The sequence below is a fragment of the Caretta caretta genome, chromosome 1 (assembly GCF_965140235.1).
Source record: "Caretta caretta isolate rCarCar2 chromosome 1, rCarCar1.hap1, whole genome shotgun sequence".
Lineage (NCBI taxonomy): Eukaryota > Metazoa > Chordata > Testudines > Cheloniidae > Caretta > Caretta caretta.
Window position 1 is genome coordinate 324150397 of NC_134206.1, and position 27590 is coordinate 324177986.

Below are 27590 nucleotides of genomic sequence, written 5' to 3' on the forward strand. Positions count from 1 at the left end.
GGCAATTGCCTGCAGCTCAGCAAACTTGCCCATGCAGAGGAACTGCAGAGGAGGTAAGGTAAGGGAGGGGAGGCTGTGGGCAAGGCAGTAGCAGAAAAGGCAGCTGCAGCTTGGATGCTGAGCTGCATGGTAGCCCTCATTGTATCTTGCCAGGAGACTGCATGCACGGAAGCAAGCGATGGGACATGCTGAGCCCCAACACATAGAGGAAAGGAGAGGTACTTATAGTCCCATGGGACCCCTAGCGCCTTCACTCCCCACAGAGAACCCTGGCATCCAGGCTGCAATCCTCCTTCCTACTGCTGCTGTGCCTAAGCTGGTTTGCAGCCAGGGAAAGCACATCCCAGAGCTACCTTCCCTGGCTGTAGTCTTGCAAACCTGCCTTCCACTTATTAGCAACTGCTGGATAATAGCAACTTTTTGCTGAAGACCGAGGACTTGCTAATATGTGGAACCTATGGTATTTAAAAACAAAACAAAAACCTAAAACTCTACCAAAATAAGACATTCCACAGGACGTGCTTCTCCCCTTGGGAGGGGATGAGAGAACATATGACAAATGTGTAGTCACGTTGCTTAATGCACAACTGCTGAGTGCTCAGGTACTACAGTGATGACTGCAGTCTAAGAACTATATAGAATTCTTACCCAAGCACCAAAACACAGGCAGAGAAAGGAGTTAATAAAGGCTGATGAAACAGGCACCTGGGGGGGGGGAACTCGAGCAGTGTCTCTTCATTTCAGTCAAAGACATCTTTGGAGAAAAATTAATAGTGGGATATATGGGAGGAACAAAGTTGCGACTGTGAGCAATTCATAAGGGAGTGGTGTTAGAGAAATAAATTGTTGAAGAATGATATGGCAAAGGCATAGAAAGAAGATAACCATTTATTCAAAAAAGCATAGCAAGCAGAATGTCATGGATGAAACCGCAGGCACCCGTAGAAGTTTAGATGGATTAGTAGAAGATCCTCTGGCTTTCTTACTACACGCTATTGTAGTTTTGTTAGAGATATCTTGAAGGCAAGAACCCTCCAACTTTCTTTTTGTATGCTTCTACATTCTTCTGCTTCTTTCATCACAAGCTGAATGGAAAAAAAAATCTTTACCCATGTCTATCCTGACTACTTTTGGGTTCTCAAATTATGAGCCACAATAGCTGTATAGCTAGACTGTTGAGAAAACCTTCCATAGGACAGGTTGTATCAGCTCCTGACCTTTCACTGACACCAGCCTCAATACCCCTTACATCTCCTCTTGCAAACATTTCTGTGGCTTCTTCCTTGTTAGCTCTTATGCTTGGAATGTCTTCCAAAAATTTGTTCAAGCCTCCACAATTACCTCATTCAAATCCTTCCTAAAAACTAACTTCTGCAATATCTACAAATAAATGAGTGCATTTACACTAAAGTTTATGAACCTACTAAATGTGCATCACTAATACAGAATAGCAATGTAAACACAGCTCTATGAGCTGCTTCCTTCCTCTCCTCTCCCCCTTCCATAGTGTATGTGTTATCCCCATTTGTCAAATCTCTCAGTTGGATTGTAAGTTCCTTGGGGCAGGGACCCATTTTCTATGTGTTTTTGACAGACACTTGTGAGTGTTAGGAAATCACAAGAAGCAGTTTGTATATGCTCTCCTAGTGAATGATGGTTAGACAAGTATGATATATACATAAACACTTAGCAGCTAAAAATGTCTCCATATCATCCTTTATTCTCCGTGCCCATGCAAACCAAGTCATTGCAGGCCTTGGGGATAATAAAAATAGTTTGCACTGTTCGTGGCATATCTGATGATCTTAAAGCACTTTACTACAAAGGTAAGTAGTAACAGATTTTGAAACCTTATGTTTATGACCAGTTAAAAGATATTGGGAAAAATTTTAAATAATATTTTTAAATAAAACACTGAGTAGAATCTGTACAAGTTGTGAGAATTCAAACTCTGCTCAGTACTGCACTGACATTTCTGAAGTTGAATGAAGCTTAAGATAAAATATTGCTTCAGTGTTCCTTTAGTGGTTTAGGTCCTGACCGTTTCTTTCACAGAATGTTTTAGTGACTCTTCTTACTTTTCCACGCAAAATAAAGGAGTGCAAAGTATTTTAGAATTGAGACAGAGTCCAAAACTAATAAGAATGGTTGCAACAGTTGTTTCTGTAGCTTTAAAATGGATTTTATTTGAATGTTTTCATGAAATATCTTTTGTTGACATTCTGCAAATGATGCCATCAAGTAACGGGCCAATTTTTTCTTCCTGTGGAGTAAGTTTGTATATCTGTAGAAACAAAAAAACCCCCCAACATGTAAAGGTTACACGGAAAAGAAAAAAGGTGGGCATGTACCCCTTTTCTTAACCCCCCCCCCAAAAACAACAAAACACATTTCTTTATAAAGGAGATATTTAAGTATTTTTGAAGATTCTCCCCCCCCCCCCTTTTTTTTTTTAACATTAGAAATGTAGATCTTGTCTTTCAGGCTAGACTTGATGGAGACTGAGGACCTAGACAAATTTTTACATCACAGGAGGCAAGAGAGTGAAAGGAAGAAACGGCAGGAATGGGACTTTCAGCCCGCAATTAAGAGCTCTATGTTTTTTTGGTTTGCATCTCATTAACTTTTTTTTAACATAATGAGCATTTTGGAAACTGGGACTGAAATCTTCACCCTAGCAAAACTCTTACTGTCTTCAATGGGACCAGGATTCCGCCTCTTACATATTTAACACCTTTGCCCCTCATTTAAGTGCGAGAGCTCCCAACACACATCTCAAAGATTTATGAAAGTTTCTCCAGCAAAAGCAAGGAATACTAGACTTGACATTCTTGATATTTCTAAAGGTAAAAAAAGGAGGTTTTTTTTTTTTTAAATAGCCCAAGTCTTCTTTACATATTATAGAAAAGAAAAAAGGGCACAAACAGCTTTTAAAAAGTCCTTTGCTGATCATGTTTAAATATGAAAATGGGTTTGCATCCATTACTTTAAATAGATCCATTATATGATGAAGAGTTTCAGGCACTGAACAGCTGTTTTATTTTCTAGCACAGTTAACCAGACTCCTGTTTGGGTTTCCAGAAGTCTATAACACACGTCAAAAAAAGCAGCAAGGACTTAAAATAAAGGCTATGACATTATTGCAAAATCTTTTGATTTCTAAAGCAACTGCCAGCAGCCTGTCAACTCAATATTATTATTTTAGGACCCTCCAGTTGGGTTATTCACATGCCTTAAGTTAAGAAATTGGGTAAATCTTTGCAGTATTTGGGCCTGCTGTTGTGAGAAACCTCAAAAGGACTCAACCTAGCATTCCTTGTGTATCCAAAACTCTCACTGAAGCCAGTGACAGTTTTGGATGCTGCTGGATTGAAAAATGAAATTCCCTGAACAGAAGCAGCAGCAAACAAATACTCTATTTCCACTTAAAACAAAAGTTTCCAATCACATACACGAAAACCCACAAGGTGAAAGAAAAGTGAGTACTCACACTACAGATTTGGGAATCTTTAGAAGCTAATTTGGATTTAATGAGCTAGTTAAGTAAAATATACCAGCCCCAGTCATATTTCATATATTCTTAAAACAAGCCTTTACAAACCTTTTTAACTTTGGCTATATCTGTTATTTTGTGGAGTTCTGCTAGAGAAACCTGCTGACCTTCCACTTGAGATATTATGCCTTCCAGATTTAAAGTTTTTTCTTTATCTTCAATCAGAACAATGAGCACTGCAGAATCATTGTCTGAAATACCAAACTTTTTCAATGCATCTGAAATCTAAGATAAAATGAGAAATATTGAAATTGTATTGGTCATTTTCTATTACATGGAAGCAAGCATCTGGTATAATCTTTTCAATCATTTTGCTAAATTTTCTAATTGTGTAAATTGGCATAGTTCTACACCTGTGGAGCAGTGCCAGTTTATAGCAGCAGAGAATACAGACCCAATTTTTACTTTAGTAAGTCATATGATTTTGTTGTCCCAAATACCTTTGTGTCTAAAGTGTTTGTTGAGAAATTTTATTGTTTTTTTTTTCCTCAACAGGAGAGTATATTCATAAATGATCAGAAAACTAAAGTAATTACCTTTGGCCACAGACCAAAGTTGCGTAAATGGACAATGACCACTGTATTGAACAAATCAAGTCCTTTTCTTATCTGGGCATTTTTTTTTTTTTTACATGCAGTGATAAATAGGATAAGCATATACAGAAGGTTAAGGAGCATGCCTTAAAGTCTATACAAGCAGTTCTTTATTTTTCCTCATATATACATGGAGATAATTTAATTGCTTCAGTGCTCAGAGTGTTTAAGGCAAAGTTTGTGCTCAAATATTCAGTGGTACAGAAATTTGGGACTTGAAAATTGTTCTTAGGTCATTAGAGATAGTGCAAAAATATATTTTTGAGGAAAATGTTTGGTCTTCCTAATTCTGTCCCAACTCTTACTTACGGCAGAGGTGAGTGAATGCTTTATCTCAACCAAAAGCACAATTCCTCTATATTAATGACTGGTTATGCATTCAGAATGTGAATTTACATTCTGGAGGAACACCTTAATAAGTATAAAACTTTAAAATTGCCCTTGCTTTTGCAAGTCCACTAATTTTTTCATTCCTGGGGTTTTCTGGAACTTAGGGTATAATAGAGAAATATGTGGAAATCTTAATAATAAGCTAATTAGAAACACACAATTTTCAAACAAAGGGGGCTTTCTTAAAAAGGAAGTGAGCTTGCACTGGGAGGCAGAATTGTTTATGCACATGTAGGTCTAGCCATGTTGAAGATTTGCCACATTACTTATTATTTTGTAGCGCTTATTGTCATCAGAGAAATACAAGTTTTTTCCAGTTTTGGCTCAGAAGTCCTTTGTCTTATTGACTCAAAAATTAGAATATTTGTTATGGAATTATAATAGTTTGGTTATCTGGACAGTTCTCATATTTGCTTGGTTGGTGGCAAAAATAAAGGATTGTATGAAATTAATTTTGCTATGGACAAAATGGATCAATTGATCATTAATTTTATGCAAGTTTATCCTCGTATATTGTTTTCCACAGTGTTTTAAAAGTGTAAATTGAATGAGAAAAGCCAAAATTGTATTTTCTGTTCTTTGTATTGTGGTAATTTTAAAAATCTGAACTTATTTGTTATGTCAGACTAAGGGCTGCTACCACCTGCAGTCCACAAAAAAAAGAAAATTGGCCAATCAGGAGTATTCCTGGATTCTCAGGGATGACCTAGAGGAGAGGTCATAACACTGAGAGCTGATAAGTGTGCACTGAAATATGACCACGGAAGTTTAACCATTGTCACGATCTAAGAAAGGAGCTCAGTACCTCACAGAATTGGGCCCTTGAGACAAGTACAGTATTCAGTTAATGCTTATTTTCAGCTTGGCTGGGTGGATTTTGGAAAGTTCATCTGGCAACAGAGACATTTGTTCAGCAAAGTAAATCTTACATTGTTGTTTGGGGAAAGGTTGAAAATAATTTCTGCATTAAGAGTTCTAGTCTTCATTTTACCAATCCTGTGTAGGTGAACTGCTTTGTTTGTTGCCACAAGTATCTGAAATGGATCAACAATCTGCAGAACAGAATAGGAATAGATTAAAACTATAAAGAATTAGGTTTTTTCCCCCATTCAAATCATATAATCTTAATAATGTTAACTTTCTCACTCAATCACTCCTGGTTTACTGCCCTAAAATCTGCCATCCTTACATTGAGCAGTAGATTATTCTGTGAGTCTTCCCACTGAAGTCAATGGGACTACTCACTGAGACAGGTAGTACTCATCCTGTTAGGATGACTGACTCTGTCCCTTAGTGATGGATGAATAACACCACAGATTAAACTGTCTCAAATCAAAGAATTGGAATAGAATCCAGTAATCTAATGTGTCAGGATTATTTAATAAAGTTCTTTTTCTCTCCTCCAACCATTGCTTTGCTATTGCTAACAAAAGGTAATGGCAGGTTCTGAAAATAGTTATGGAGTTAAAGAAGAACAAAGGCTCCAGATGTTAGATATTAGGACATGAAGACTATTCAAACTACTGTATTTCTGGAACTAAATCTTTAAATGATTAGCATTTACTTTGACAGATGGAAGTAAATCATTCAAATAGCTACATCTAGGAGGTGAAGTGAATCAAAAACAGAAGGCTGTAAACTCTTAAAGCCCAATCCTACAATCAGATCTGCATGGGTGGACCCTTACACTTGCATGAAGTCCATGGGGCTGTGGATAGGCACAGAAGTCCAACCATATGCAGAAGGTTGCAGGAATACAAACATATCCAGAGAAGGAATTATAGCTTACAAAACTGTAATACAATATAAACAGTTACAATGTGTAATTATTTGGTGATTTGCTTACCATTGCAGGATTTATTAATGCTCCATCAATAGATCCTTCCATTGCTTTTTTTCTTAGAGCAACAGCATTTTTGACATCATTAAACAAAACAAGAGTCACACTACAGTCAGGAAACAGTTCCAGTTGATGTGTGAAATGCTGCATCTTGTAACAAAAGAGTGAGTTTGCCTTGAACCAGTATAAAACAGCCAAACCTAGAGTATTTATAAACATAATTACTGCACAGGATTCATAATACTTAAGATAAACATTATTCTGAAAGAGACAAAGTTCTTAATGAAGCTTAAGTGGCAAATACTATAAAATATGGGTCACTTCACCTTGAATGGTTCCTTGAAATATGTGTTAACTACTTATGCTACACCAATGGTTTTCAACCTTTTTTAAATTTGCAGACCCCTAACAAATTTTGAATGGAAGTGTGGACCCTTCTAGAAATCTTAGACATAGTCTGCAGACCCGCACGTGTTCACAGAGCACAGGTTGAAAAGCACTGTGCTAAACAATCTGTTCCACCTTGTTATTAGCTGAGACACTCTGATTAAGTTTCCCAGAGCTGAAGAAGAACTTTGTGTAAGGTAGAAAGCTTGTCTTGCTCACCAATAAAAGATATTACCTCACCCAGTAGGCATCTCTATCATGCTGGGACTGACACAGCTACAAAAATACTGCATAAAATAACCACTCCTATGTGTTAAGACAGGAATTTGCAAATATTTTCTTAGTATGGACCACCACCTCTCCTACTCAGGATTGTGCAAATCACTTCCCCAGCCATTCACAATCAGATGACATCTCAGAAGTTGATATGGAAAAAATAATAAGGAAGTACTGGAGGATGAAAGTTTGGCAGATGGAAACAAGAAGGAAGCCCAGGCAGCAGTACGTGACCAGTCAGCTGTCCACTGGAAGGTCCCAGTCCTCTAAGATCTTAACAAGGTACTGACCTGCCCTTCTCTTAAATGGGAGTTGAAAGCACACTGGAGTATTTATAAACATAATTACTGCACAGGCCTTTGGTGACTATGGTCTGATTCAGTTTTACATATGCTTTCTTTCCTCCTTTTCTCTCTTCTTTAATAAAATAAGTAAACACGATCATTACGTAAAAGTTAATACATTGTAAAAAGATTTGTAAAATATTCCATTTGTTATTTTTACTCGGACAAAAAAAGTTAAACATTAACTTTAGAAATTGAATCCATTGTATGTGATTAATCTGAATATGCCCAAGACAAAAAATCATATCATTACTAAGAATTTTTTCTTACTCAAAAAACAGAAAAAAAAAGTGTAAGCAATATTAGCTCCAATTATCATCAGCTCCAGGCCGCCGGCCGGAGGTGGAAGGCGCCTCTGAAGTGGTGTAACAGTGGGCCGAGGTGGCTCTGCAATGCTCTGGCAGGGACATAGAAAAGCTTTAGGTCTTTCAGCTCCCGTCACAGTTCACCCCGATCGCTCCCGAGCTCTGTCTGTCTGTCTGTCCATTGCTTGACCGGAGACGCCAGACGAGGGGCGGCCACAGGGCCACTTCCAGTGGCTCTGGCCTCCCATCGTGGGACACGGGGCAGGGGCATTCAGCCCTGCACAGTACCCAGCCCTCTCCAGCAGGCACCTGCCTGAGGCATCACCCACCCCGGAGCGCTCCCGCTGGGGCTGCTCAGAGCAGGGGGAGCTTCAGCTGCCAGCCGGCGTGGGCAGCGCTCCGCGTCCGGCTCAGCAGCTCCCTCCCCGCGCGTCCGTCTGTCCGTCCGCCCGACCTACCCGCTTCCTCCTCCGCGTGCTGCGGGCAATCCCTTCCTTCCCCGGAAACCCAGGCTCGCCCCGAGCTCCGGCCGGCCCGCGCCATGGAGCGCTCCGAGGCCTATGGCTTCTCCGCCGCCATCAGCGGCACCTTCCTGCTCGCGTGCCTGCTCTTCTCGGCCCTCAACCGCCAGCAGCGCGCGCCCTACATGGACGAGGCCTTCCACGTCCCGCAGGCGCAGGCCTACTGCGAGGGCCTCTTCCAGCAGGTGCGTACGGGGCTCCCCGGCGGCCCCGCCCCGGGGTCGCGGCCAGGCGGGGGGGGGACCCGACCCGCACGGGCCCCCACCTCCGCCCCCGCCGGGGCCGCTTCTGACAGGGCGCTGCCGAGCCACGGCCCAGCCCCGGCTTTGTGCCACCCCTACTCAGGGCGCCGCCTGCTCCGCTAAGCGGGCCCCAGCTCCCGCCCCCGGGGCCTTCCCCGAGGAGCCTGCGGAGAGCCGGCTGGTCCGATCGGGTTGTCTGCGGGCAAATGCTGCCCAAACCCGAATGTTTCCATTTCCACGAACCTCTGTGGAAACGCAGCCCCGCCCCGCCCCGCCCCGCCCCGCCCCGCCATGGTGCCTGCTGCGTGGCTGGGAGCCTAGCGCTCAGACAGGCCTGGGAGCCGGAGCCTGGCAGTCGTGACAGCCCCAAGCTCTGGACGCCCCAGCTCGAGGCAGGGTCTCAAGGTGTCCTGCTCCTTATCTCCTCCCCCACTCCAGTTACACTCCAGTGAAGGGAATGACACTACTCAGAGCACGATCCTCCTGTATTTTCTCTGTCGCCATCCTGACATGGCATAATACAGTCAGTTATGGGACCTCCACATTTGCTGGAACCAGGAGTGCTGGGGATGCTGCAGCATCCCCTGGCTTGAAGTGGTTTCCAGCACATACAGGATTTTACAGTTTGGTGCAAGGGCTCTCAGCACCCGCACTATACCAATTGTTCCAGCACCCTTGGATACCTCTTTGTTTTTTGGTATCAATCATTGGTCTGTTTGGATGGGAGCGGTGGAGCTGTCTTTACCTATGTCTACACACTGAGCACCACAGGTGCGGCATGTAGGGTGTATTCAGCTACAGGCCACAGTGGAAAGCAGGCTTCACCCACAGTATGGTGTATATAGCTATGCATATCAGTAAAAGGCTCTGGTGGCGTTGGCAGGAAAAGGCTTCAGCAGCTTGCCACTGCTGCAGCGGTTCACTGTGGTGAGGAAAGACTCTGGCGGCGGGGGGGATGCAACAGGAAAAGTAGGTTTTCCCTGCTGCCTCCTCCCTGCCAGGGCCCTTCCTAGCAGCAGGGAAAGACTCTAGCAGTGGGGAGCTGGAGAAGTCTTTCCTTGTGGCAGGGAAAGACTCCAACAGCGTGGAGCTACTGGGTTCTTTCCTCTCTGCCTCCCCCCTGCCAGAATCTTTCCCTGCTGTGGGAGTCTTTTCCTGTGGCTAGGAGAGGCTCCAGCAGCAGTGATGTATGGCTTGGGAGGTAGAGAGTACAGGGTATGTACTCGGGTACATACTAACACCATTCAGGTGTGTCTTTACTTGCTTAAGTCATGTCCTAATGTCTGTGCTGCTATAGATATGCATTCTAGGGGGACTACCTGTGTATGTATTCCCCATGCCACAGAAAGAAATGTGTAGTGTAGACATAACCTTTTTTCTAGAATATATGCCTCCTATTTGCTGGAGCAGATTAAACTGCTTTGGCACTCAAATTATGTGAGAAGTGGAGATGAGCTTTTAACAATTCTTACTGGTTGGTGGACCGCACAAGTTATTTCTGAGGGGGAGCAATTGTCAGGCCTTAGCTAGCAACAGAAAAATGTGATGGTATAATTATAGTCATAATTTCTCAGCTAATAAGTGCTTGTTAATAACAATAGTTTGAGGAATGCATGTACATTACTTATGTTTCACTTAAGGGTGACCACAAGGAAGGAAAATATTGCTTGGGCCCTTTTTTGTTTATGATATATAAAGAAGGCTTGGCATTTTTTTTAAAATTAAGGATTTTTGCTTGCTTGTTATTTTTACTTAAGATATATCAGTAATGCCAAGAATGGTCTGCCCTGAGTTTGGCTAAGATGGGAAGTAGATGGGAATTGTTCTCAGAGGTTACAGAGGGGTAGAAAAAAAATGGAGGAAAAAATAAAAGAAAAAGTAAAAACTAAAGAGAATAAATCTACCCTAGACATCATTGACAAAGAGGAATAAAGGACAAAGGTGGAGGGAATGGGAAAAAAGAAAACAAAATCAAAACCATTTCGTCCACCTTCTGCCAGGATTGCAGGGTTATTCCATTTAGAAAATCTATCCAGTCAATCTCCGAAGCAACTAGGCATCTACCACTTATCTACCTCTTTTCTTCTAACAGTTGTCTGTTAGGTATTAACAAAACCTGAGATTTTAATAGATGTCTGGTTTCTACTTGCAGTCAAGTTTCACTTGCTTGGTGCACTTAGTGACATAGTCCTTTGGTTTGTCAGTTGGTTGTCCATAAAGTTTTAAAGAAAAATAATAGGGTAGAGAAACCTAAATGTCTAGTCATGTAAAAACAAAACAAAACAAAAACCAAGCAGAAAAATACACATTTTTATGGCTGGGTTAGTGGAGAGGAAACATTTGTATACATCATAAAGAAGCAAAAAAAGGGCATAGGTGCAATTTCTTTTCCTTTTCATGTTGTCTTTAGCTCTTCCAGATAAAAATGATTGATTGTTTTTTCCAAAACCAAAATCCGTAGAATACTAAAAAAAAACAAAAAAAAAAAACTTTTTTTTTGTGATTGAAAGTAGGATGAGACTGTTTTTGTTTACTGATCTGACTAATACTGAATATAAAGATGACCAATAACTTAATGGAACTACTTGCATGAAACACGTTAGTTGTGTGCAAAAGTGTTTTCAGAATTTATACTCACCTTTACAATATAACATATCTAAATGGAAAATTAATGAGTTGGAATGTAAGATAGAACTACTTATAAACCTATTATTGTTTTTAATTGTTTCTGTGATGCATCTTTGGGTTTTCCCAATCCTTTAATCCCCTGGTTTTTTTTTTATTTTTAAGTGGGACCCCATGATCACTACATTGCCTGGCTTATACTTGATGTCGGTTGGAATAGTGAAACCTGCAGTTTGGCTCTTTGGATGGTCTGGAAGTGTAGTGTGCTCTACAGGAATGCTCCGATTTATTAATCTCCTTTTCAGTGTTGGGAACTTCTACTTACTGTATTTGCTTTTGTGCAAGATACATCATAAAAACAAGGTACACTCTGAATCCATTAGAATTACATACAGTAATAAATACAAATTTTGATGAGACTCTAAGCTATCCCTTACTATATGAGGAGTTTCAGATCTCCTCAGTTTTATGCAACAAATATTTATATCATTTAGATTATTTTATTGGCTCCTTCCTTCTTCTCTAAAACCAGGTTTTTTCCCTTCCCTTAGGGCTTGATGCTGTAAAGACTTACATTTGTGTTCAACTTTACACATTTGAACAGTCCTGTTCAAGTTGATGGGACTACTGTATTTATAAAGTTAATATTAATAGATTTGTTTAGCTTGAAAGTGACCCTTATGGTAATCTAGTCTGACCTGCACTACACAGGCATTAGAACTTCACCGAGTAATTCCTTCATCAAGCCCATAACTTGGGGTTGAGCTAGAACAGTGATACTCAGATTGAGGCTTGTGAGCCACAGGTGTCTTTTTAATGTGTCTTCTGTGACTCTTTGCAGCACATAATATTAAAACACTGTGTGATTTAATTATTAACCAATCTAAGTTATTAACCAATCAGGATGTTTTTACTATGTTATTAACCAATTGTAGTTGATAAAATAATAATACTTGGTCAGTCATTTTGCTGCTAGAATAATTTTATATATACATACATACACACATACAAAATATTTCCCCGGTCATGCTGTTTAAATATGAATATATAGTACTGTAGCAAATGAAACAATGAATTCACACTACTGTGGCTCTTTTGGGAAATGTTAATTACTAATTTGGCTCCTGAACCACTGAGGTCTGAGCATTACAGAGCTAAAACTTATTGTCTAGAAAAATATTTAATTTTGATATAAAGATTTCAAGTAACATCCCTAGGTAAATTGTTCCAGTGGTTAATTACCCTAATTAAAAATTTGCACCTTAGTTCTAGTCTGAATTTGCCTAGCTTCAGCTTCCAACCTTGAGATCAGTTTATGCCTTTGTCGGCTAGATTAAGGATCCCTTTATCATCAGAAATCATCTCTCCATATAGATATTCTCAATCCAGGATAATGTCATCTCTTAAAAAACACATGCATAAATCTTTGCATGTGTCAGGGTCTAATTTAATAAAGAATTCATTCTTTTGGAATAGCTTTTATTTTATATTATATTTGTAGATGCAAATATAAATGTAAATTACCCGGTATATAAGTGAAAGTGTTGGCTTTAGTATTTTCAACTATAAGACTTTTTTTTCCCCAAAGTTTCTTTATTACTTTATAAAATAATAATGAAAAGGAACTGTAGAAACTGCAGCACAGATTCAATAAGCTTAAATGATGCTCTATGGCCAGTTTCAGCAGAAGTTATGGTAACTATGCTGTCAGAGAATGGTGCATTCTGGATGTCATAGGGAACTGCAGTAAGATAGTTGCAGGATGGGGCCTTAGATATACCATGACAGACACTATATAAACACCTAAAATAGAATTGAAATGAATGTAATTTTCCTATTGTCTTCACAGTTTACTTTTAAATCACCAGCAGTGCTCTAATATTCTACATACTCATATTTCTCTTATGTTTTATTGTCTTATGTTCCATATTAGTGTAGCAGAAGGTTGACAATAAATTGAGTGCAGTGTGCATACTGGTGTAATAAAAACTGATTCAGCTCAGAAGAGATGCTGTTTTATGGTACTGAGGATTCTAAAGAATGGTACCCTTTAAATAATTGTGATTTTTGTTCCTTGATGGAAGTAATACTACTGATAGTTTTTTTTCTCCCTCTCTCTCTAGACTGTGTCTGGTTTCCAGAGAATCTTATCTACGTTAACCCTTGCAATGTTTCCTACCCTCTATTTTTTTACATTCCTTTATTATACAGACACAGGATCAGTGTTTTTTACTCTGTTTGCATATTTAATGTGCCTTTATGGTAACCATAAAACTTCAGCCCTACTCGGGTTTTGTGGCTTTATGTTTCGTCAAACAAATATTATATGGACTATTTTCTGTGGGGGAAGTGTTGTTGCACAAAAGCTAAGTGAAGCCTGGAAGACAGAATTACAGAAGAAAAAAGAAGAAAGGATTTCAGCAACGAAGGGATCATTTTCAGAATTAATCAAAGTAGTACAATTTCTTACTGAGTACATCATGTCATTTAAAAACCTAGTAACTCTTATTGTTTTGACCTGGCCGTACATCCTCTTAGTAATTGTGTTCTTTGCTTTTGTGGTAATCAATGGTGGAATAGTTGTTGGTGACAGGAGTAGCCATGAAGCCTGTTTCCACATCCCTCAACTGTTCTACTTTTTTTCCTTTACTCTCTTTTTTTCCTTTCCTCATCTAATGACACCTAATAAAATTGGAAATTTCCTTCGATCAGTACGGAAGCACTTGATTCAATATAGCATACTCATTGCCATCTCTTTATTCCTGGTCTGGAAATTTACATATGTTCATAAATACTTGATTGGAGATAACAGACATTACACATTTTATGTATGGAGAAAAGTCTTCCAAAGACATGACCTTGTGAAATACATATTTGTTCCAGCCTATATATTTGCTGGCTGGAGTTTGGCTGACTCACTGAAATCAAAATCTATTTTCTGGAACTTAATATATTTTGTATGTGTGTTTGCTGTCACAGTTCCTCAAAAGCTACTGGAATTTCGTTACTTCATTTTGCCATTTTTAATATATAGGCTCAATATTCCAGTTCCACCTCTTTCCAGGCTTCTCCTTGAGCTGACTTTATATGTTGTTGTGAATGCAGTAAGCTTTCATCTATTTCTGAACAAAACATTTCAGTGGCCAAATAGTGAAGAAATCCAGAGGTTCATGTGGTGATTCTGTACTCTTAAGAAGACTCAATTCTGTGCCTTTTCTGCAATGAATAAGTGACTACGAGCCCTAAAATTAAGTAGAGTGTATTGCTATATGTAACTTTTCTGTGGACGGTGTAGGGACTGAAGTGAGTTGGATATTTATATTCTTGGAAATGAATGTGAGATTTGATTTACTGTTTCTGCATGATAGGGTATTACACCAAATTTATAAGGCTTTAGAGTCCTGGATTTAATAAATATGGCATCAGAGAAAATACAGAAGTGTTTCCAAACATTCTGCAATTAATATGAAATGAGGAAGATGTTTACAGTCATATTTCATAATAATACTGTTGTTCTATGGTAAATATTTAAAACTTTTTCCTCTAGTGGGGGCTCTGAAGAAAGACGTAACAGTGATACTTGGAAATGTTGGAGTAAAAGTTAAATTCTTGGCCGGAGACCAGCACAAATAAAACTTCCAAAAAAATTGCAAATTAATTGGTAAGCATTCTGATTTCAGATTGTAGGGTTTTGTTTCCAAAGTATTTCAGCAGTTAAATATTTGTCTAACAGTAATGACCGGGTTTCATAAACAGTAAAAATCTGCAGCATAGGTCATTTCCATCCATACCTGTTAGAGATCAGGGGTTAAATCCAGTGGAGCCAGGATTTCACCCCAGATTCTTCAGGGGTAAAATTTTCAAAAGTTCCTACTTTCCAATGACTTTCTGTGAGATTTAGGCTGCTAAGTGCCTAAGTCACTCTTGAAAATGTGACCTAGGCTTCTAAGTCACTTAGGTGTTTTGAACATTTTACCCTAGATCAGTATTTATAAACTCATAATGCAGACCTTATTCATGAACCTTCTTTTTCATAAATACATGTAATTGTACAACAAAAGATTGCATTTGATAACATGACGTGTTAAAAAGGGAGCAGTTTCTAAAACACATCATTACACTGTGGAGCTTAGTATAATGAACACTCTTTAAAATAATAGGCTTTCTCTGTCCTGAGGTTATGTGCTTAACAAGTTTGCACTTAAGTGGGATGTAAGTGTTCTCCCAAGTAGAATTGATTGTTTCTAAGATCTGACATATAATCTTAAAAAAGTACCAATGGCATTATTTAATTGTACTTTTACATGTTTTCCATATATATAGAACTAGTACTTTTTTCATACAAAGATGTACTGTATATGGAAATTTTTGTTTTTAAAAAAGCACCTTTGTGTATTTTCAGAATCAAAGAATGGTGTGTCTTTTCCCCTCAGTAAATTACTTTAATTAGACTTGCAAGCATTCTTTGGACATTTCTAATAGCTTATAAAGCAGCTTTATAAATAGAATGCCCTAGAATGAAGTGTCTCCAAGCTACTCCTTGTTCTGGGACTGAAATATTGCAGTCAGGTCTGTGTATTCACAGCAAATTCAGCCTGTAAAACCTATACGACTACCATTCCAATTATTCTGAAATGGAATTGTTTCTCAGAAGGTCAGAGATGTGTAGTTACTGACCCACAGCTGTCATTTCTCAGCTGTGCAGCATGCAAAATGTTGCACTCTGGCTTGGAATCCCATCTATCCATTCACAGCATACTCGCACACCACTTCTCTTGAGGAAGGCTTAGAGCCACCCTTCAGTGAGTAATTTCTTTTGAGTATTGGTATTTAAAGCACTCCCCTGCTTCCTGCGTTCTTTCTTGCCCTGCTTCCAATAACTGTAATTTATTGTTAATCTGTATGTAGCATTTGAATAGGGAAGCCCACTCAGATAATTCCACATAACAGAACCAACTGGGAAAGAGATAGCAGAAGCATGAGCTGGGTTGCATTTCTAGCACCTCCACACATCATTGCTTCCAAGCCCAGTCTGTACCACTGTCTTAATTTACGATTTCAATGTGACAGTTTATGGGAGAGAATTCTTCATGGCTCCCATCATTATGCTTGTTTAATTAAAACAGTAATTAATGTTGTTATGTAAAAGGTGTGTGCGTAAGCTTTAAATACAACTTTAAACACACACTCCTTAATTTTGCTGTGGGGGAGAATGGAAGGGCTAACCAAGGGGGTTCAAGTAGTTTTTTGTCTAGAATTCTGACCTCTTCATGATCGAGCTTTTGTGAATGTTTGGGTTATGGGAGAGCTGGCTTTTCCTTGATTAGATGAAGGAGAGTGGGTCTGAATTTATATAGTCTATGTACACATATTTTCTGTGTAGATCTCTCTTGATATTGTGGTATCTGAATGTCTTTCAGATAAACATAAGGATGGATAGCTTTTGTGCTCTCTTTCTCCTTTTCCTTAATTGAGAGAGCTCAGTTGTGTTTCAGTTGAAAAGAGTGAATTTAAACATAGAAAAATTGTGATGCAGTCATATTCTTCTGGTCCTGTAAAGAGAAGGGAACCCATTGTAGAAGCCCCCTGAACTCAGAGCACCATGAATTTTCTGATGGGCTTTTTAGTACAGGATACTAGTAATCAAGCAGTTCATGAATGACTTATACATAGGTCTTAGGAACTATTTAAAATAAAAAGGGTGACGTTTACAAACTGAAACACCTCAACATTTTAACACCATGAATTTTCTTCCCCAGTGAAATGTGTTAATTGCATTTTGAATGAATACTTTAGGGTGCTACTTCCTGTTCTTGATGCTCTGAAGTCTCCCTAGCCTCTGTTTGCCAGATGCTGGGAATGGGCAACAGGATGGATCACTTGATGATTACCTGTTCTATTCATCCCTCTGAACCATCTGGCATTGGCCACTGTCGGAAGACAGGATACTGGGCTAGATGGTCTGACCCAGAATGGCCGTACTTATGTATCTTACTAATTTAAAACCAGGATGGAATTGAAATACTTACTTTTTCATTTAAAAAAAAAAGGCATTTGGCATTCTTAACAGCTCACTGTTCTTTCAAATAATGTTCCCAACCAAGGGAGTTCTGGTATTCATGCATTAGTAAGTTACTAAAACACAGAATATGAGAGAGAGAGAGAGAGAGAGATGTTAAGGCTTTCAAATATACATTCACTTTGTATAAATACGTATACATATACATCACTTTTGCTGATGAGCTAGAGGCTCTTTATTGGATTTAATTCAATTTATTCCTGAACAGTGAATTTAGAAAACAAATGCAATATTATTTTAGCAATACTGTATTTTTCAGAAATAAATATGGTCGTAGTCACAATGCTATCAGTCATAGGAAAGGTTTCAAGATTTACTGAAATCACATTTGAAATTCTGCAACTACCATTAATAATGGCATTGTTTTAATCTATTTTTAGTGGACCAAGGTTCTGTGATTTTAATAATCCTGGAAGAGAATAGTTTCTGTTTTGAAAAATTCTAATCTTTGTCTTTTGCCCCTAAAATATTTCAATTTTTGAAATTTATTGTGGGAGATAATGCCAGCCTGCAATTTTAAAAACAGAGGGGCACATCCTCAGCCCCAAAATGTCTTGTAGGTGAAATGATTTACTGAAGCATTATAAAAATGAATTAATGTAAATGTTTCTAATGAGGCATCCATTTAAAAAATAATTTCATCATGCTAATTTGTTGAAGCAGATGGTTTTGTCCTGGGTGGCAGCTAACGTCGTGTTTTAACAGCATCCAAAAGTGGTAACTCTAGATTGATTTTTTTTTTTTTATTAAACTAGGAAAGTGAAGGGTGATCTTCCACAGTCAATATTGGGAAAATCAAAAAAACTTGCACCTCAGACAACAGAGAAATATATAGAGAAAAGACTGAGTTTTGAACTTTTGAGGTTACTTCTGCTGAATTATATATGAGGGAAAACCATAGAATCATAGAATATTAGGGTTGGAAGGGACCTTAGGAGGTCATCTAGTCCAACCCCCTGCTCAAAGCAGAACCAATCCCCAACTAAATCATCCCAGCCAGGGCTTTGTCAAGTCTGACCTTAAAAACTTCAAAGGAAGGAGATTCCACCATCTCCCTAGGTAACGCATTCCAGTGCTTCACCACCCTCCTGGTGAAAAAGTTTTTCCTAATATCCACTGCAACTTGAGACCATTACTCCTCATTCTGTCATCTGCCACCACTGAGAACAATCTAGATCCATCCTCTTTGGAACCCCCTTTCAGGTAGTTGAAAGCAGCTATCAAATCCCCCCTCATTCTTCTCTTCTGCAGACTAAACAATCCCAGTTCCCTCAGCCTCTCCTCATAAGTCATGTGTTCCAGACCCCTAATCATTTTTGTTGCCCTCCGCTGGACTCTTTCCAATTTTTCCACATCCTTCTTGAAGTGTGGGGCCCAGAACTGGACACAGTACTCCAGATGAGGCCTCACCAATGTCGAATAGAGGGGAATGATCACATCCCTCGATCTGCTGGCAATTCCCCTACTTATACATCCCAAAATGCCATTAGCTTTCTTGGCAACAAGGGCACACTGTTGACTCATATCCAGCTTCTCGTCCACTGTAACCCCTAGGTCCTTTTCTGCAGAACTGCTGCCTAGCCATTCGGTCCCTAGTCTGTAGCGGTGCATGGGATTCTTCCGTCCTAAGTGCAGGACTCTGCACTTGTCCTTGTTGAACCTCATCAGATTTCTTTTGGCCTAATCCTCTAATTTGTCTAGGGCCCTCTGTATCCTATCCCTACCCTCCAGCGTATCTACCTCTCCTCCCAGTTTAGTGTCATCTGCAAACTTGCTGAGGGTGCAATCCACACCATCCTCCGGATCATTTATGGAGATATTGAACAAAACTGGCCCGAGGACCAACCCTTGGGGCACTCCACTTGGTACCAGCTGCCAACTAGACATGGAGCCATTGATCACTACCCATTGAGCCCGACAATCTAGCCAACTTTCTGTCCACCTTATAGTCCATTCAGCCAGCCCATACTACTTTAACTTGCTGGCAAGAATACTGTGGGAGATGGTGTCAAAAGCTTTGCTAAAGTCAAGGAACAACACGTCCACCGCTTTCCCCTCATCCACAGAGCCAGTTATCTCATCATAGAAGGCAATTAGATTAGTCAGGCATGACTTGCCCTTGGTGAATCCATGCTGACTGTTCCTGATCACTTTCCTCTCCTCCAAGTGCTTCAGAATTGATTCCTTGAGGAGCTGCTCCATGATTTTTCCAGGAACTGAGGTGAGGCTGACTGGCCTGTAGTTCCCAGGATCCTTCTTCCCTTTTTTAAAGATGGGTACTACATTAGCCTTTTTCCAGTCGTCTGGGACCTCCCCCGATTGCCATGAGTTTTCAAAGATAATGGCCAATGGCTCTGCAATCACATCTGCCAACTCCTTTAGCACTCTTGGATGCAGCACATCCGGACCCATGGACTTGTGCTCGTCCAGCTTTTCTAAATAGTCCCGAACCACTTCTTTCTTCACAGAGGGCCGGTCACCTCCTGCCCATGCTGTGCTGCCCAGTGCAGCAGTCTGGGAGCTGACCTTGTTTGTGAAGACAGAGGCAAAAAAAAGCATTGAGTACATTAGCTTTTTCCACATCCTCTGTCACTAGGTTGCCTCTCTCATTCTGTAAGGGGCCCACACTTTCCTTGACTTTCTTCTTGTTGCTAACATACCTGAAGAAACCCTTCTTGTTACTCTTAACATCTTTTGCTAGCTGCAACTCCAGGTGTGATTTGGCCTTCCTGATTTCACTCCTGCATCCCCGAGCAATATTTTTATACTCTTCCCTGGTCATTTGTCCAATCTTCCACTTCTTGTAAGCTTCTTTTTTGTGTTCAAGATCAGCAAGGATTTCACTGTTAAGCCAAGCTGGTCGCCTGCCATATTTACTATTCTTTCTACACATCGGGATGGTTTCTCCCTGTAACCTCAATAAGGATTCTTTAAAATACAGCCAGCTCTCCTGGACTCCTTTCCCCCTCATGTTATTCTCCCAGGGGATCCTGCCCATCAGTTCCCTGAGGGAGTCAGAGTCTGCTTTTCTGAAGTCCAGGGTCCGTATTCTGCTGCTCTCCTTTCTTCCCTGTGTCAGGATCCTGAACTCGACCATCTCATGGTCACTGCCTCCCAGGTTCCAATCCACTTTTGCTTCCCCTACTAATTCTTCCCGGTTTGTGAGCAGCAGGTCAAGAAGAGCTCTGCCTCTAGTTGGTTCTTCCAGCATTTGCACCAGGAAATTGTCCCCTACACTTTCCAAAAACTTCCTGGATTGTCTGTGCACTACTGTATTGCTCTCCCAGCAGATATCAGGGTGATTGAAGTCTCCCATGAGAACCAGAGCCTGTGATCTAGTAACTTCCGTGAGTTGCCGGAAGAAAGCCTCGTCCACCTCATCCCCCTGGTCCGGTGGTCTATAGCAGGCTCCCACCACGACATCACCCTTGTTGCTCACACTTCTAAACTTAATCCAGAAACATTCAGGTTTTTCTGCAGTTTCATACGTGAACTCTGCACAGTCATACTGCTCCCTTACATACAGTGCAACTCCCCCACCTTTTCTGCCCTGCCTGTCCTTCCTGAACAGTTTATATCCATCCATGACAGTACTCCAGTCATGTGAGTTATCCCACCGAGTCTCTGTTATTCCAATCACATCATAATTCCTTGACTGTGCCAGGACTTCCAGTTCTCCCTGCTTGTTTCCCAGGCTTCTTGCATTTCTGTATAGGCACTTGAGATAACTCGCTGATCGTCCCTCTTTCTCAGTATGAGGCAGGACCCCTGCCCTCTTGCGCGCTCCTGCTCGTGCTTCCTCCCAGTATGCCACTTCCCCACTTACCTGAGGGCTTTGGTCTCCTTCCCCCGGTGAACCTAGTTTAAAGCCCTCCTCACTAGGTTAGCCAGCCTGCTTGCGAAGATGCTCCTCCCTCTCTTCGTTAGGTGGAGTCCGTCTCTGCCTAGCACTCCTCCTTCTTGGAACACCATCCCATGGACAAAGAATCCAAAGCCTTCTCTTCGACACCACCTGCATAGCCATTCGTTGACGTCCACGATTCGACAGTCTCTACCCAGGCCTTTTCCTTCCACGGGCAGGATGGACGAGAAGACCACTTGTGCCTCAAACTCCTTTATCCTTCTTCCCAGAGCCACGTAGTCCGCAGTGATCCATTCAAGGTCATTCTTGGCAGTATCATTGGTGCCCATGTGGAGAAGCAGGAAGGGGTAGCGGTCCGAGGACTTGATGAGTTTCAGCAGTCTCTCCGTCACATCATGAATCCTAGCTCCTGGCAAGCAGCAGACTTCTCAGTTTTCCCGGTCGGGGCGGCAGATAGGTGACTCAGTCCCCCTGAGGAGAGAGTCCCCGACCACCACCACCCGCCTCCTTCTCTTGGGAGCGGTGGTCGTGGAACCCCCAACCCTAGGACAGTGCATCTCATGCCTTCCAATCGGCGGAGTCTCCTTCTGTTCCCTTCCCTCCGATGTATCATCTAGTCCACTCTCTGCATTAGTACCTGTGGAGAGAACATGAAAATGGTTACTTACCTGTATCTGAGTTGCTGGTACATGGACGCTCCCCTTACTTCTTCTGGAGGTCACATGCTGCCAAATTTCTTCACTGTCCTCCTGTCCCCACTGGGCAGCCTGTTCTGAATCTTCAGAACATTGTGCCATGTGGATCCTATCAGCTCAACAATGTATGTAGTTTAAAGTCAAGAGAAGAGCAGGTACAATTGAATTAGCTACAATAATGTGTTTGCTTTGTTATAATGTGGGAAAATATAGCACATATTTTACATAAAAATAATTGTGGTGGTCAGCAAATAGAGGCTGAGCTACAGGGGCTTTGCATACAGTTCTTAATCAAAAAATGAGATTATTGTTTCAAAGATTTACACGGGTCTTTTGGACAACAGTGTGTGACTAGTCCTGTAGGAGTAATTCTATTTTCTTTTGCTTAGAAGTGTTACTTGACTTGCTTCATTCCTCTTTAATCCTTCAACAACACATAATATTGGTTCATTTCAGATGCAAAATCTACTACAGATATGTGCATTCATAAAATTTTCTTCATTGGGGACTATACTAATAACTTTTGATAGTAAATAGCTCATACCATGTACATAATTTATGTTCAGAATTATTTTCTGAAAATGATGTAGTCCATTTTTGTAATCTTTGAGGAGGGATGGTTAATTTTGTCTTGTGATACACACTTTTAAAAATCCTCACAAGGTGGCAGCCTTGAACCATCTTTTTCAAATGACCAGATATTTATTTTAATGATATTTTGAATTATAGTGTCATGTTTCCTACCCTTAGTTCCTGTTCAAGAGTTAAAACATTTAAAGTACTTTAGCATATATCATAGAATCATAGAATATCAGGGTTGGAAGGGACCTCAGGAGGTCATCTAGTCCAACCCCCTGCTCAAAGCAGGACCAATCCCCAATTTTTGCCCTGATCCCTAAATGGCCCCCTCAAGGATTGAACTTACAACCCTGGGTTTAGCAGGCCAATGCTCAAACCAATCCTTATGTAACTTTTTCAATAACTTGTGTAGCTACAATGTTTGTGTTCTTAATTTGTTAACCTTTTTGTTAGGTTTCTAAAAGCCATGTATTTTTGCTTATTATTTTAAAAATATTTGTTTTAATTCTAGCAAGATTTGGTATTTTGTGTCTGTGAAATCCTTGATCTCTTTTCATACTTGATATTAGAAAAAACAGAAATTAAGCCTGAAAGCTCACTGTTGAAATGAGGTACTTACTTTACATAGTATTTTATGGTGTATAATGTCAAAATAGCTTTTTAGTAGGAAACTTGTTTAATTTCCTAACTGATTTTTTGAATTAACTGTTTCACCCCATCCATATTTTAGACAGAGAGCCATTCTGCCATACCTGAGATACAAATATGGCAAACAGACACATTGAGAAAAGAAAGCAAAGTAATTGTGTTTGTGAGACTGGCACAGGTGGTGTCTTTCTAAAATATTCATGCTTTTTTTGTTGGACTGTGTACTTTTGAAAAATGTATACTCAAAGGGCTTTGAGCCATATGGTAGACTTATTATGTGTTAAATGTCACTTAATTTTTGGTGTACTTGAAATATGTAGAGCCAGGAATTTCTCAAGAATATTTGCCTGCATATCTCTAACTCTTGTGCTGTATTAACAATCTTAATTTTTTAAAAAAGTTTTGGCTCACTAATATATATTTTTTGCTTTAGTGTCTGTCCCTTATGTGCATTTCAGTGACTTGTACAATATTTGCTTACAAAATATCCTTAGTAAGAGTGGTTTAGAGCTAAGCCAGCATAATCAGATTGGTTGCTCACTCTTTCTAGCAATAAAGAGTTTGTTTCTAAGACATGAATGCTTGCCTAGCCCAGGTGTATTGACATTTGGATCTGGATAAAATGCCTGTGGGGCTTCACTTTTAATCTCTAAGGACTTTGTTCTCAGTCCTGCAATATGCTGAACTCTTTGAACTTCCTTTGTCTTCAGTGAGAATTTGAGATGCTCCTTGCAGGAGCTAAAAGGAAAGAAAGAGATTTTTCAGAAGGAAAACATTATTGTAATTTTGTTACAGATGGAATGAGAGTTGCTACTAGGAGCAGAAGCGGAGAGAGGTGATTCATGCTGGTTTTTGGATACCTTCTCCCATTGGTGGTGCACAGTGATTGGATCATGTATATAGCCAGATGGGGGGAGTTGTTAATCTACTTGTGGCTGACAGCATCTGGAAATTTCCCTTTGGAATGGGAAGTACTCCTGGAACAGGTCTGCTCATTTGTGTGACTGACGTCCCTGAATGTCTGTTTTGTAATAGTTCATCAAATTATTAAAACGATAGTTAAATACAAGAAATATAATCTGCCTCTTTGCTGTCAAGAAAAGTATTATGCTAATTGGACTTGTGACTGCTATGCTTTTGTTATATGTTTTTTCATATTGTTCATCCTCCAAAGACTAATGTAGATGTTTTATAAAGTAATAAATAAATACAAATTCCAAGTCTATTTTTATATGTGTGTGTGTGTATATATATATATGATCCCTTTCAAAGGGATGCCATGAACATATTTTCTGTGTTTTTAAATAAATAAATGGTTCTTTGTATATTTTACCAATTTTTGGCATTGTGTGCACTGTATGTTTGATTCAAATTGCATTGAATTAATTAAAAATATTGTTGTACATCTTTTCAGTGATGTAAACACTCTTTAGCTACCTTCATATCTGTTTTAATAAGATGTGAATTCCATTTGTTCCCATCAGGTCTCCAAAATATATTGTTGTGATGGGGTAGTCTGCTTAAGAGCATTTCTGCTACCAGTCAGTCCTCCCTATCACATGCATGTCCTTTAAGAGTTTGGGGATGGTCTTACACATAAGGACTGAGGAGATACGGACAGAGGGGAAAAGGGTCCTGGGGAAAAAATAGCAGTTAAAAGGAATCTCGTTAGCGTATCTTTAAGGACCTGGAGCCTTGCAGAGAAGGTGAGGCAGGTATCCCCTCTGACCCAGGCAATAAGAAATGACCTGGGAGCAGGGGCCAGCATAATGCTGTCTCCTCCCACACAGCAGGGCAGGTGACTAGACACTTTAGGGAGCAATAAGGCTTCTGCAGGGCCCCTGAATTAGCAGGGAACCATAGCTCCAGCTCAGTGGAAGAGAGCTGTGGGAAACTATGAGCACAGGTTTGAAGACACCCTGGTAGGTGCCAGAGAGGCTGAGAGGGAGGTCTATTTTTGTGATGATCTGCTTTTGGGGTTGAATAAACTAGACACTTGAAGGGTGCTGTTCAATGTACAAGCCTCATGGGACTAATTAAAAACACCTGGGAAACTGAGGTAGCGGTGCAACGGCAGCCCTGTATGGAGCTGCTGGGGGGTGCTCTAGGGGCGAGGAGCCCCCACTACAATTGCTATAGAAAAGCTTGTCATTTACCCAATGTAAATAGAATATTTTTGATGATTGCTATCCACAAAGGCTGTAATTTTAGAGTATTGCTTAAAACCCAGCTTGATTTAGAATACATAAATCATGTCAATTTTACTGGGATCTCTTCAGATATCTAAAACTGAGCAGTGGCTGGTGGAATTAGTATTTAGATGCAGCTTCAAGAGAACACCAGTAAGGGATGTTGTTGATTTCAGAGCTGGCACTCTGTTCTCTGAACTGAAGAAGTGCTACCACATTGTGTTAGGGAGCATCCTTTTTGTAGGAGTAAGAACATTAACCCCTGTCTTAGGCTAATTGCAATTTGGGTAATTAGGCTTTTTAAAGTACACTTGAAGTTTGTTGGCTCTTTTTCACTTCCTGCTGTAAGCAGTTATGCACAGTTGAATTGTGGACACATTTCACCCCAGAGGTTCTACATTTCAGTCGTGTTTATTATAACAGTGCCCAAAAGAACTGATCAGGATGTGGGCACATTTGGTACCTGCTAAAGTAACACAGAGGGAGGACGCAGTCCCTTTCCCAAAGAACTAAGGCCCAGATCCACCAAGGAATTTAGTCACCTAAGTACCAGATGTAAGCACTAATCCACAAGCCCTCTGTTCAGCTGCTGCCTGACCCTGTAGGTGCCTAAAGTCACTTTGGGCCTAAGTTTTCATAATAAAGTTCCTCAAATGTCTAAGTTGCTGCCTCTGGGCACGTGCACTGCTGCCTCATGCGAGGTGTTCAGATGCCTTTCTCCTGCTTAATTCCCAGTGCAGTCCACAAACAATGGAAAGATTAAATGTTCCTCTGCCTAACTCATGTGTGATCTAGTGGGCATGCCTTCCAGCGTGGGTCCCATTCAAAATCTGGCCAAAGGTGGAGGTGTCCTGTGATACTATGCCCCATATTCTTCATAGAAATATTGTTATATGATTATAGCATATCTAAGATTGTATTTTACACAAGATCGGTCATGTGAGATATCATTGGAAAGGTTATGATTTACTAATTATGATTATTATATTTGTATGCATGTATCATTTTTGTATCTGACCTTAGGAATATTGTCTATGCACCTATTACAAATCTGTTTACACCTGGGGAATGCCCACTAGACAGAATGCAATCAGTCTAGATTGCAGGCTGGAAAGGGCCATTAGGAAAAACAATAGTCTTTGAAGATGCTAATCTCCCACCTTCCTGTGGACACTGCAAACAGACTTTTAGTTGTGGCTGGAGGGTCATGTGATCACATCACCTGATACTGGACTCCATGATAAAATTAGTACTTTTTCACTGAGCTGGGGTGGGAATCATACTGGAAGACAAAGGATTCCTGCCATATGTAAAACCTATTTAAGGCAGAGGAGTGCTATAATTGTGGTTGGTTCTTCACTGAATCCCCACCAAGGATGACTGCTGTTAACATCTAGGAAACTAAGAAGGGGTGGGGAGAGAAGGACTGAGCCCAGGCTGGAAGGGTGTCTAGCCTGTGAATGAAATATCTGAAATTTTAAGCTGCAGGTCAGTGCAGCTGACCTTCAAGAATCTCTGCAATCTGCCTAAAACAACATTTAGGGTGAGAATTTGCTACTTATACTGATTTCTCCAGTATCTTAAGCTCAGTCTGTGGTTTTGTTTATTTCCTAAGGTGATCTGCTTTGATCTGTTTGCTAACCCTTTATAATTACTTAATCTATCTTTTGCAGGTAATAAACTTTTATGTTTGATCTAAAACCAGTTTGTGGAATTCATAACTGGGGAGGGGGGGCAAAAGCTGTTCATATCTTCCTCCACATTGGGGGAGGGTGGGGGGATGAATTTCAGTGAGTTTATGCTGTATAGTTCTCTGTTCAGTGCAAGATGACATAATCTTGGGTTTACACTCTAGGAGGGGGGTGCACTTGAGTACTGGGCAATTCCTTAGCTGAGCTTTCCCATGCAGAGCTGATCTCAGCATCTTTGTGAAACTGCAGCTGGATCTGTCCCTACCTGTGTGTGTGTGTGCTGGTAAAGTGCAGCCTGAAGCCTGAGGGCTTGGCTCAGCAATATAGTGTGAAGGGAGCCCAGGCTGGTGGGACAGGTGGGCGCAGAGGTACCCCAGTTTCAGGTGGCACCCTGGAGGAACCTATCACATGTCCTACCTTACAACTTTTTTTCTTCAGTGCTCTAAATCACTGGGAAACACAGGTTCAGTTTCCCCCTCTGCTGAAGAAGGAAGAAAGGCTTTGAACAGGGGGTTCCTGCCTCTTAGGAGGTTGCTCTAACTACTGAGCTATGGGTTATTCTGATGTGGGAGCTCTCCCAGTCCCTCCTGTTGAAGCTGTTCCACTGTGTATGAATTAGTTATTGGGCCAGAGAGAGAGAGAGAGAATGACACTCTAGTCTGGTGGTTTGGCTGCCCACATTGGAGATGGGACACCAAGAGCCCAGACCTCTTGCTCTAAATACTGTTTCATTATTTATCCACAGTGGAACAGCGTAATCGGGGGAAACTT

The 27590-nt window shown here is 40.5% G+C and overlaps 2 protein-coding genes across 7 annotated transcripts; one reads left to right on the plus strand and one right to left on the minus strand.

Annotated features, from left to right (window-relative positions):
- Positions 1 to 870: 870 nt before the first annotated feature.
- On the minus strand, positions 871 to 8283 carry TPRKB (TP53RK binding protein). Of its 3 annotated transcripts, none has more exons than XM_048836286.2 (5): positions 8147 to 8283; positions 6383 to 6576; positions 5466 to 5588; positions 3602 to 3778; positions 871 to 2284 (listed from the first exon to the last, which is right to left on the minus strand). In XM_048836286.2, exons 1-5 carry the CDS (start codon positions 8229 to 8231, stop codon positions 2198 to 2200), a joined length of 666 nt encoding a protein of 221 aa, XP_048692243.1. In that variant the 5' UTR covers positions 8232 to 8283; the 3' UTR covers positions 871 to 2197. The 3 variants fall into 3 exon arrangements, with proteins under 3 accessions (XP_048692243.1, XP_074980593.1, XP_048692244.1); XM_075124492.1 differs by lacking the exon at positions 8147 to 8283 and adding an exon at positions 8018 to 8105; XM_048836287.2 differs by lacking the exon at positions 8147 to 8283 and adding an exon at positions 7654 to 7839.
- Positions 8230 to 24164, plus strand: ALG10 (ALG10 alpha-1,2-glucosyltransferase). 4 transcript variants are annotated; one of them, XM_048836283.1, is made up of 3 exons: positions 8230 to 8394; positions 11242 to 11439; positions 23735 to 24164. In XM_048836283.1, exons 1-3 carry the CDS (start codon positions 8230 to 8232, stop codon positions 23741 to 23743), a joined length of 372 nt encoding a protein of 123 aa, XP_048692240.1. In that variant the 3' UTR covers positions 23744 to 24164. The 4 variants fall into 4 exon arrangements, with proteins under 4 accessions (XP_048692240.1, XP_074980592.1, XP_048692239.1 ...); XM_075124491.1 differs by lacking the exon at positions 23735 to 24164 and adding an exon at positions 14624 to 14730; XM_048836282.2 differs by lacking the exon at positions 23735 to 24164 and adding an exon at positions 13200 to 14515.
- Positions 24165 to 27590: the final 3426 nt, after the last annotated feature.